This window comes from Chelonia mydas, chromosome 2 (genome assembly GCF_015237465.2).
Source record: "Chelonia mydas isolate rCheMyd1 chromosome 2, rCheMyd1.pri.v2, whole genome shotgun sequence".
In the NCBI taxonomy this organism is placed as follows: Eukaryota; Metazoa; Chordata; order Testudines; family Cheloniidae; genus Chelonia; species Chelonia mydas.
Genome location: NC_057850.1, coordinates 162,408,401 through 162,420,786, shown reverse-complemented (window position 1 = coordinate 162,420,786; position 12,386 = coordinate 162,408,401). Strand labels below are relative to the sequence as shown.

The following is a 12,386-nucleotide window of genomic DNA, read 5'->3' as shown; positions in this document are numbered from 1 at the left end:
ATCTACCCTTTTCTTAAAGCTTTCTAACATTCTTTTCGCTCTTTTGACTGCCGCTGCACACTGAGTGGATGTTTTAGAGAACTATTCACAATGACTCCAAGATCTTTCTTGAGTGATAGCAGCTAATTTAGACCCCATCATTTTGTATGTATAGTTAGGATTTTTTTTTTCCAATATGCATTACTTTACATTTACCAACATTGAATTTAATCTACGATTTTGTTGCCCAATCACCTGGTTCTGTGAGATCCCTTTGTGACTCTTCGCAGTCTGCTTTGCACTTCGCTATCTTAAGTAATTTTGTATGATCAGCAAACTTTGCCACCTCACTGTTTACCCCCTTTTTCCAGCTCATTTATGAATATGTTGAACAGCACCAGTACAGATCACTGGGGCTTCCCACTATTTCCTTGTCTCCATTTTTTAAACTGACCCTTCGTTTCCTATCTTTTAGCCAGTTATTGATCTATGAGAGGACCTTCCCTCTTATCTTTACTTTATTTAAGTAAGAGAGATCTTGTCAAAGGCTTTCTGAAAGTGCAATATCCAGTATCCACTATATCCACCACATCACCCTTGTCAACATGTTGTTGACCCCCCCAGCCCATGATTCATGATTTTCCTTTAGAAAAAGCTATGTTGATTCTTCCCTAACAAATCGTGTTCATCTATGTGTCCGATAATTCTGTTTTTTTTACTGTCGTTTCAACCAGTTTGCCTGGTACTGAAGATAGGCTTACTGGCCTGTAACTGCAAGGATCATCTCTTGAGTCTTTTAAAAAAACAACAACCTGGCATCAGGTTAACTATCCCCCAGTCATCTAGTACAGGAGCTGATTTAAGCGATAGGTTACATACAACATTTCTGCAGTTTCATATTTGAGTTCCTTCAGGACACTTGGGTAAATAGCATCTGGTCTTGGTGACATAGTACTGTTTAACGTATCAGTTTATTCCAAGACCACCTCTATTGACACCTCAATTTGGGACAGTTCCTCAGATTTGTCACTTAATAATGGCTCAGGTGTGGGATTCTCCCTCACATGCTCTACAGTGAAGACTGATGCAAAGAATTAATTTATCTTCTCTGCAATGGCCTTGTCTTCCTTGAGTGCTTCTTTAGCACCTCGATTGTGCAGTGGGTCCCACTCATTGTTTGGCAGGCTTCTTGTTTCTGATGTACTTAAAAATTTTTGCTGTTAGTTTTTGAGTCTTTTTCTAGTTGCTCTTCAAATCCTTTTTTTGGTCTGCCTATTTATACTTTTATGCTCCTTTCTATTTTCCTCAGTAGGATTTGAGTTTCAATTTTTAAAGGGTGCCTTTTTGTCTCTGCTCCTTTTACTGTGTTTTTTAGCAATGGTGGCATTTTTTGATTCTCTTGCTATTCTTTTAATTTGGGGTATACATTTAATTTGAGCCTCTATTTGGTGTTTTTAAAGTTTCCATGCAGCTTGCAGGCATTTCACTCTTGTGACTGTGTTATCCGGGGCTTTATGAACCCAAAGCTCTTGGTAACATTTACTCTTGGTGAGGCAGAGGCAGGACATAAGTAAATGGGGACATGGCCATCCAACTGATAGATGATTGACATTACAGTACAAGAGTGCTCTTACTTAAAGTTGTACTTTATTTAGTCTCAAGCACTTACATATGTCCCCAACTGGTTAGTAAAAACCCCCAACCCCCAATAATTACTAAAGCCTGGAGCAGTTTTCAAGTGGCACAATGACAGCCATCCAATGTCCTGTCTTCCATCTGCCATTGGGTACCCTCAGGTTTGTTCACAAAGTACTCCAACTACCCAAACTTCTCCCCCCTTATTTATTGTTAGTATGACAATAACATGTCAATCAAAAAAACTTGTTAAGCAAACAATTTCAGAGGTTAAGCAATAAGTTTCCTCAGACTGCTAATTAGAAAAATGTGTTTTTTCAAAGTCTGCATGCTTGAGGGCCCTGACAAACACATCCCAGAGTACAAATATAGATAAGCTTCCTGTTTTCTAAAACCCATGCCTCAGCAATTTCAACAGAGATCTTATCAGGGAGAATGCAGGGTCAGGCTCCCTTCTTGTGGTCGCTCAAACTCCCTCACCTCCTGGCTTAGTTATGCTAACACGGGCCCACTAAATTGGCTGTTTTTGTCAATAAGCATGATAATTGATTTTCCAGTCACTGGTAGTGGTCTGATCCATCATAATCTCCCTGCATAATTTTACTGATCCATCATAATCTCCCCGTATAACTGTTCCTTTTAATGTCCATTTACATAGTTTCCTCATTTTTGTGTAGTTCCCCTTTTTGAAGTTAAATGCTACTGTGGTGGGTTTCTTTGCTATTTCCCCCCTCTACAAGAATGTTAAATTTAATTATATTGTTGTTGCTATTTCTGAGCGGTTCAGATATATTCATCTCTTGGACCAGATCCTGTGCTTCACTTAGGACTAAGTCAAAATTTGCCTCTCCCCTTGTGAGTTCCAAGGATAGCTGCTCCAAGAAGCAGTCATTAATCGTGTCTAGAAACATTATTTCTGAATCCCATCCTGATGTGACCTGTACCCAATCAATATGAGGATAGTTGAAATCCCCCATTATTACTGAGTCTTCTATTTTTTATTTTGTCTCTAATTTTCTTGAGCATTTCACAATCACCATCAACATCCGGGTCAAATGATCAGTAGTATAGTCCTCTTACTATTCTCTAATTATTCAAGCACAGAATTTCTAAGAGATTCTGTGGTACAGTTTGATTCATTTAAGATTTTTACTATATTTGACTCTATGCTTTTTCACATAAAGTGCCACTCTCCCACTAGCCTGACCTATTCTGTCATTCCTGTATATTTGGTACCTTGGTATTACAGTATGAGTCGTTCAAATGACTCTTTGAATAGATACTACTTTGTATCTGTCAACACTGAATTTCATCTGCCATTTTGCAGCCCATTCACCCAGCTTTTTAAGGTCCCTTTGACATTCCTCACAGTGTTGTACAGTGTTCACTAACCTGAACAATTTTGTGCTCATTAAAATTCATGGCCAGAGTTCTGTTTTTCTTCAGCTACACTTTTTTTCAGATGAAATCAAACATAAGGCTCTGTTTTTATCTTCTATTTGCTTCTGTGAAAAGTTTGTCTTTTATGTGAATTTTCTTTTTCATTCTGTCTTGTTATCTAAACTCTGCCCTTTCTGGCTCTCTTTTTTAACCTCACATTTTAATAACACGCTTATCATCTCTATTTTCCAGGGCTACCGCTGCCTACAACCATTTCCACTATTTCTTTCCAGTTCTGTGTTTGGCTACTTATGCATTCCTTACATGTTTTGCTCTTTAAAATCTGATTTCTTTCTTTTCTCCAAGGCCCATTTCACTACAATGTCATGTATTTATTTTGATTAAAGATTCATGGATAGAGGAACACATGCCACCCACATCCATTCTTGGGCCTTGGCAGTCTTCTGTGACTATATGAAATTACATACTATCTGGTAATTATCTGGGCTGGTTCAGCTATCTATAGTGGAAGCCAGAAGTCCCAGTCACCCACGAGAATTTTGTATCAATACCTCTCTACTACTGAAGGGAAAATTTCAGAAGCTTCAGAGGTTCACTTAAATGTCTAAATATGTAGATCTTAGTTGGAATATTATCTGAACTATCTTGACTTTGAAGCCGTCCACAGAGTGATCTCTCCTCACAAACAGGTCCCTCCAAAAAATAGATTTCACGTTTACCTTTGATGTTTTCTTTGGATAGAGACCTTCACTTTTTCTCTCTCAGTCCTGACAACTCTTTGCTCTTCTTGGTCTTTCTTTTCTCCTTCCAGTCTCTCTCTCTCACCTGAGCAATGGCAGGGTCCAGTACCTTTGTATTAGGCTCCAGAGTACACCTGGGATTCATATCAAGTAGCAGAAAGGGCTGCTAGAGTTAAAGGTTCTGGCCTCTGAAACACAATCCAGGAAAGGTAAAGGGGAGGATGAACCAGGAGAAGGACATTGGTATGAGTTGCAGGGAAGCTGGCAAAGTCTAGTTGGAGGATGCTCACAGGGTTGTTGGAAGGGGTTAGAACCAACTTTATGCTAATATGAAAAATGACTGAGCAACGAGCAGAGGTTCTGGTTGTTTCATATTTAAACAGAACTGGTTCTCCAAACACTAGTCTGTTTTTCCTTCATGTTGTGTGCATTTCTTTTTCTCCACTCCATTTAGTCAATCCATATTGTTCCCATTTTCTCTGGTCCGCAACCTCCACTTTTGCTCGTTCCTTTGTAAAAACCTCATTATTCAAGAAATACATTTTAATAGATGACATTAACTTTTTAATAATTACTATATATGTGTATATTTGTATTAGCATGTGCACACATGTTTATCAGTTTTAGTTTGGGTGTTTTAAACTGCAATTAAACGTTTTCACTGATTAGATACTTAGCATAACTGTGGTCCCTATCCTTGATCATTATAAATTGGCATAGCAGCATTGATTTGAATGGAGCTATCCCAATTTATACCACCTGAGCCTGTAGCTTAAATGTCACAGCAGTGAGGACCATTTCAGGAAAGGTAAAGCCAATGAATTTTCACTATATAACTGCCAGTGCTTTTAAAGCCTTATTCTTCATTTACACAGGTTCTCTGCCCCCAGATGAGAGACGCATGAGTGAAGGAGGAAGCCCAATAGGAGTTATTCTGATGTCACTCACCAAAAAATACACAGACAACAAAAAGACTGCAGTTAAAGATCTCAACCTCATTTTCTACAAGGGTCAAATCACAGCTCTCTTGGGTGCCAATGGAGCTGGCAAGACTACAATAATGTATGTCCTTTGCTGAATGATGGCCGACTTACACATTTTACCTTATCTGGTGCCTTGAAATGTTTTGTACATCAGCAAATGAACTACTCCATCTCCTTGCTTGGTTATTGTTCTTGCACAGTTTTGCCATGCAAAAGATGTCACTAAGACGGCTTAAATGAATTTACTGTGCCATGGTGCCCCTGGCAAAACAAATGCATTGCAGTGGAAAATTGGGTCTCCTTTATCATAACCTCAGTGGTAAAGCTATTGTTTTAAGCAGCTTTAGTGGTAGCTGGGAGACGAGGGGTTATTGTGGGCATGGGTACAGAGACACCTGAAGGAAACCCTTCTTTCTTTTCCTCACACTTATGCTTCCATCAGATGGAGATCTTAGAGGTTTACTGAACTTGTAAGCTTTCTTCCTGGATGTTGAAGAGGATGTTCTGACAACTGAAAAGAAGCAGAAATAACAAAGAAAAACATTTAAAAAATCTGGCTTAATTAAAAAGTTAATTTATTTCTGCCCTTTATATTAAAGAAATATCAAGAATTTCGACCATTTTTTCCTCAACCCCTGCAGGTACATAAATTACTAATGAGAAAGAACTGGATTCTAGATTTTAGTCAACTTGATTAACATGGGTAAGGACTGCAGAACTGACCTTCATGAATTAGGAATTAGAGATTTAACCCTGCATTTACAGCTAAACTGTGAGAGATATATCATATTTAACCAGGAAACACTGGTCAGTTGATCTCTCTCTCTCTCTTTCTGCCTGCTAGACAAATGAGCCTTGTTCAGGAAATAGCAAGAGAGATAATGAATTGTTGATATTGGGTTTAATTAAAAAAAGATTATACCATTAGAAACTTTTCCATAATTATAAAGGGCCAAATACTCCACTTGTGCAAGTTGTTGTTGTTCCAGTACACCTAATAGAAGTATACCAATTTACATCAGTTGAAGATCTACCTAAAGCACTTTTGGAGTACAAAGGAGTGTTTCAAGTTGTTGAGCACCAAGTCATTTTATTTTAAAAAAAAATTACTAAAACTTACAATTTAGAGAAACAAGAAATAGCAGGGCAAACCTTTAATTCTCTCTCATAATGCTAATTCAGTGACATGACTCCCACTATTGTAGTCACAAGGCGTCCCTTGCCAGGATTAAGGGGAAACTGCAATTAAAACAAGCAAAATAATACCAGTTTGTAACTATGACTGCCTTACCAAGGAAAGGAAATGTGAAAAATAAAAAACAAAAGATAAACAAATGTTACTTCAGTTACAAACTCTTCTATATACAGTATGAGTCTGTGGAGAACTTTGGACAGGTTACACCTTTGAAAATTGTGCGCCCTGACAGAGGTCCTTTTATTCCCAAAATTAGTAGAGAGTCCTGTGTCAAGTCTCAAGACCACTCTTTGAATGGCAAGTTAGTTAATATCCAGAATCTTAAATTCAAATTAAATCCCACTGTTTCTCTTTCTCTGTTTACCAAAGGTTAGTCAGTGGCTTCTCTCTAAAAATAAATGGTCTAAACAATTTGTAGTTTAATGGAAGAAACTATGGATATCCTAAGTTACAGTGGTATTTCAATATCACATGAACATCATTACAAGAAAACTTTAAATCTAATTCCTTGGCAGCCCTCTACAACTTCATCTCACCGATCCATATTGAAGTCTTGATGGTGATGCCATTTGAGCTAGAAAATTACTTCTTCTTGATGCTGTTCAGTGTCTGTCTTCTTCTTAGTAGTTGGTCACAGCTCAGTTGCAGAGATGAACAGGATGAACTGTGATGAATTCTGCAAAGTTGAGGATGAGAGCAGAGTGTTGCTGGTCATTTGCTTTATGCACCTCTCGTCATCTAATGTCACGGAAAGAGGAGAAAACTTAGTAGGATTAAGATAAGCTGTTGTCATTGTTTCATTGGCTCAATGCCTTTGTGGGTTGGTCTTAGTAAAAACCCTCCCTTGTAAATATAAACTTCTAATTGCTTTTGCTTTTTTGTGGTAGGAAACTGTCAGAACATCCTTAATGTTAGAGTTTTAACTTTTTACTCAGTCCATTTTCTGAGCTATTCAGTAGGTTTCATCAGGAGTTGAAATTCTGTTTCAAATAGGTTCAAGCCACCCATATGTTAGATATGAAAGTTTTTCAATTTTGAATTAGTCTTAAACTTAATTCTTGAAGAGAGGTTTTTAAACTTCAGTATTCATTAAATAAATTATTGTCCTTTCTCCTACTCAATCTTTGGAGAGGTGCTGCTTGTTTTTAGGAGTTCGGTAAGGAAGTTGCTTAAGCATTGCCAGATAACTAATTAACCCCCCCCCAATTAATAAAAAATTAATAATGTATACTCAGATGACTTCTTACACTAATAGCCAGTCACAGAAAGGTCAGTGGATTCCATAATAGTACATGAAGCATCTTACCATTTAGCAAAGATATTAGTAAATTATTGCATAAAAAACTTGTCATTTAGATAAAATATTTGCAGTTGTACATCTCAAAAGCATTTAAGGAATAAACAAAGTTTTGAACCATTAAAAGGAAAAACGAGGTAGATAAAAGTAACCAACAACTTCCGTAAAACATTTTCCAGCTATCCGGGATTTTCTTAGTATGAAGAATGAATGCTTTTGAGTGCTTAGAGAAGAAATTATTTTCAATAAGAAAATTCTTTAGCACCTTATGAGTAGGTTTTAAATTAGAAGTTTTGTGTTGAAAGAGCCTGTGTGGAGGGTGGGATAAAACGAAAGCCCACTTTACATCTTAGTTTTACAGTTAACACCACATCCATACATTTCCCTTTGTTCTAAACAGAACATCCTTACCTTCTTTTAAAGTCAGGACTCTTTCTAAAGCATAAATATCATCATACAATTTTTTTAAGGTAAGATCATATTTATATCACCTGGTATCTTACACAAAAGATGTCCTGTTTTTTATAAGACCCCTTTATTATGGTCTTTGGACCAAAATGGTTCTTGGATTTACGATCTGCTTTTGCGATATATTTACATCTTTCAAGTAAAGATTTGTATTAAATATTTATTTTATGCAAAACACTCATCACAATAACCAATGCTTATGTACATTTTAAAAACATAAAAGAAAGTAGTATAGAAAGTTAAAGCAAAATTGAAGGTAAAAGTTAATTTTTAGACCCTGTATAAACATACAGGAGTTTTATAGCAAAGGTATCTCCTTTGACACTTGAGACTTGTCAATGGTTGCCAGAAAGAAGATTGCCTAAAGAATTCCATTTAATAAAATTAAACATTCCATTTAATAAAATAAGCAACCAAAAACAAAAATATGTGTTCAAATCTCCAAGCACAATGAGTATACATATAAATGTAGGTCTTTCTTAAAATCAGTAAAGATAACATTGTAAGAGTAAATGATAATTTTATTAATAACCATTTTTGCATTAATCTCAAGGTTTCCTCCATACAGACTCCAGCATCATTTAAATAGTGCAGCTGCTAGACAAGAAAATATTGCCAGAAGTGAATTGATCAAATTCAGAGTACAACATAGTGTGTCCTGAATGTGGTGGTTTTATTGAATTTGTGTTATTTCTTATGAGTGGGAGGTAATATATTTTTTTTTATTGGACCAACTTCTGTTGGTGAAAGAGAAACGCTTTTGAGCTCCACAGAGCTCTTCTGCTTCTCTCCTGCGATCAAAACAGCTACAACAACACTTATTTCTTGTATCAGATCAATGTTGACAGGCCTGTACCCGCCCAGCTCTGGGACCATCATCATCAATGGAAGGGATATACATACTGAGCTGGCTGCTATCAGAATGGAGATGGGTGTTTGCCCACAGTATGATGTGCTGTTTGACACCTTAACTGTGCGAGAGCATCTGCTGTTCTATGGCTCAGTGAAAGCACCTCTATGGACAAAGAAACAGTTACATCAGCAAGTCAGTAGGTTAGTGGTTCTTATTTTCCTTGTGGGAAACCTGTATGTAGGCTGTCCTTCAAAACCATTCCAAGAACACTGTGGTGAACGAACAAAGCCTCATGCTAGGAGAGTCAGCCCTAACTATTGGAATCCTGAGAGCGCTAATGATGGGTTTGGTGTTCTAAAATTCTGGCTTGTAAATGTATTTCCTGATCTTAATTTTCAGTAATAAAATTATGGAAATAAAAATTAGAGTAAGAATATTACAGAGAAGGTTTAAAAAAACTCTCTAGTGGTTTCAGCTAAAGCATAGTTGAAGTGGAAACACTCTCTTTTATAGTACTTGGACGACTGAATTCTGAATACCCTAGAACCATGTAATAACAATGCTATGCAAGATCCTCATAGACACGGGGGATAGATTCTTGCCACTAACTGGATATTTTTATGGGAAGCAGAACATTTGTATCAAATTAGGCCCCCATTGCTAAGGCTAATAACAGAAATGAGAAATTAAAAAAAAGATTAAGGCAACAGTAACATTTCTTTTTCTAAACAAAATAACACAAGATTTTAATGTAGCTTGTCAGAAGATTGGAAAACCTGCTGTGTATACCTTGATATAAATGTATTTATTCATATAAAGTCAGCTCTTTGCTGTAAAAATTTGCTTTCTTTAAAGTAGGAAATTACTTTGAAGGACTGGAGGACTGAGCAGACAAGCACTGGGATATCTTGTCTTTTGCTTGCCAGTTCAAATCAATCCAGGTTGATAGTGATAGAACATAATTAGCAGCCAATGGCTGTTGAGTGACATGAAATAAGTTAGTGGCCTTGCAGTCCAGTTCTTATTGGACAGGTGTCCACATAATACATGGAGGCAGCATCAAACAATGGCTAAGGACTGACTAGCTGTGGCAAATAAACTACCTCCTTTTCCCAAGGGATGACCTTTCACAAAGTGTGGGGAAATGTGCTCTGCTGAGGTTTATATTGTTCTGTTGGCTTTGCCTTTCAATCTGGCACCTATTTACAAGCTGAATTCATCAGGGCTTCATACCATTGCTTCTGTTTGGCATCTGTTTGATATAATGGGACACCACACAGACGTGTTTGCATTGGGGGATCTCTTTGCAGGGCTGTGGCCTTAAAGTTCTTGTTTTTAAGGAGAAGCAGAATGTGCTAATTATCCTCTAGTTCTTATAATTGTTTCTTTCAGATCAATGTGTGGGTTTTTACTTGCCTGGGTGGTTATACTAGGGTAGCAGGTGTCTGGTTTTCGACCGGAATACCTGGTTAAAAAGGGATGTGGCGGCTCCGGTCAGCACTGCTGACCGGGCCATTAAAAGTCCGGTTGGCAGTACAGTGGTCCTGGCAGGCTCCCTGCATGACTCTGCCCGGCTACCGGGAAGTGGCCAGCATGTCCCGCTGGCCACAGGGCTCCACGCAATTTCCCCACCCCGAGCGCTGGCTCTGCAGCTCCCATTGGCCAGGAACCACAGCCAATGGGAGCTGCAGGAGCGGTGTCTGAAGGCAGGAACAGTAAGTGGAGCTGGCGGGACATGTTGCTGCTTCCTGGGAGCTGCCTTAGGTAAGCACTTCCTGGAGCCCGCACCGCTCACCCCCTCCTGCACCCCAGCCCCCTTCCTGAGCCCCCTCCTGCATCCTGAACATCTCATTTCTGGCCCCAGCCCAGAGCCCATACCCCCTCCCACACCCCAAGCCCCTGCCACAGTTCGGAGCCCCCTCCCACACTCCGAACCCCTCGGCCCCACCCCCCCAGCCTGGAGCCCTCTCCTGCACCCCTGAGCCCTCATCCCCAGCCCCACCCCTGAGCTCTCACTCCCTCCCATACCCCAACTCTCTGCCACAGCCTGGTGAAAATGAGCGAGTGAGCGAGGGTGGGGGAGAGCAAGCGATAGGGGTGGTGATGATGGAGTGAGTGGGGGGCCGGGCCTCAGGGAAGGGGCAGGACATGGGCTGGGGCTTGGGGGCAGGGCAAGAGTGTTCAGTTTTCTGCAATTAGAAAGTTGGTAACTCTAGGTTATACAAATATTAAATAATAATTCAGAGTCCTTGAACTATCCTCAGCTGTCCTTGAACTGTTCCCCACTCCCTCCAGATTCTTAGAGGGGCTAATCTAAAGCTTATTGAAATCTATGGAAGGACTCTCAGTGACTTCACTGGAACATGGTTGAGGCCTATAATTTTGAATTATTTTTTGCTTTAGCCTGTACAGAGGCCATTAAAAGTATATTTCAGGAGGCTCATGGGGAGGTTGCCATTAAAAATAAGAATTTTTTTGATTATTACTATTACTTCTTTTCAGTGGATACCAGAAGAAACTGAATAGTTATATATGCTGCTCTGTACTTGAACTGCCCATGGATATTTTGCATACAAGTGACTTTTCGTCACTTTGCTGAGGGTTGGGATCATAGGCACGGGAAGTAGGGGTGTGGGAGGGTGCTGCAGCACCCCCAGGTTTTATATGGGGCTGCTGGCCCCAAGCCCAGGGCTCCACTCCCTGGCTCGGGTCCCAAGGGTTGGCCCCGCTCCCCAGCCGCTGGCTCTGCACCCAGGGCTCTGCTCTCACCATGCCACCTGGGACTCTGCTCCCCAGCTCAGGACCTAGCCACTAGCCCCGTTCCCCAGCCGCTGGCTCCACACCCTGCACTCCACTCCCCAACCCTGCACCTGGGCCTCGGGTCCCGGCCGCCACCCCAGCTGCTGGCCCGGAGCCACGCACCTGGCCTCATCCACTGCTCCCAAGGCTCCACTCTCAGGACCCCATGCCTGGCCCACGCTCCCAGGGCTCTGCTCCAGGTCCCTCACTTGGGGTCCTGGCTGCCAGCCCCTGACTGGGGCTCCGCTCCGGGCCCCACGCCAGCACCCAGCGGTGGCCACAGCCTCAGCCCCCTTAACCCTGTCTGGGTCCCCCCTTCCCAGAGACACAGCCCTGCTCCCAGACTCAGCTCTGGGGAGGGGAGAAAGGGTAAGAGGGCTGGCTTTCAGCACTCCCACTACTCAAAATGTTCCAGCGTCACTGGTTGGGATGATGTGGTAGTTGATCTAAAAAGGCTTGCAATTTTCAAAGGTCACAGTTTTATTTGTATTCTTATTCTAGAGCCCTGGAAGATGTGGATTTATCCCACCATCAGTTCAAACATGTTGGAGCCCTGTCTGGGGGAATGAAAAGGAGGCTCTCAATTGCTATTTCCTTTATTGGAAACTCAAAGACAGTTGTTCTAGATGAGCCCACCAGTGGTGTGGATCCATGTTCACGTCGGAGAATCTGGGATATTCTGTTGAAGTACAGAGCTGGTACAAAACTTATCTCATGTTCTGGCGAACATCCTTCCCAGGCAAAGGGTGGCTGAAAATAGTATTTTGCTTTCCAGTTGCTGAACAGAAATCCTAACAGAGATAACTGTTTCATTCAGCTGTTGAAATTTTAAAGCAGACAACTAAAATTCAAAGCTTACTTCTCTTTGTCTTCAAGAAAGATGGTTGATCTAGTGCAGTGGTTTTCAAACTTTTTTTTTCTGATGACCCAGTTGAAGAAAATAGTTGATGCCCGCGACCCAGTGGAGCTGGGGATGAGGGGTTTGGGATGTGGGAGGGGCTCAGGGCTGGGGCAGAGGGTTGGGGTGCAGGGGTGA

General features: G+C 40.6%; 1 protein-coding gene across 1 annotated transcript in view; it reads left to right on the top strand.

Moving 5' to 3' along the window:
• The window catches only part of ABCA13 (ATP binding cassette subfamily A member 13), a 294,371-nt gene that overhangs the window by 126,871 nt on the left and 155,114 nt on the right, over positions 1-12,386 (top strand). The window contains exons 37-39 of the mRNA XM_043540473.1: positions 4,631-4,817; positions 8,533-8,751; positions 11,852-12,048. Of these exons, the coding sequence (XP_043396408.1) occupies positions 4,631-4,817; positions 8,533-8,751; positions 11,852-12,048 (603 nt within the window). The remainder of the gene's footprint in view (positions 1-4,630; positions 4,818-8,532; positions 8,752-11,851; positions 12,049-12,386) is intronic.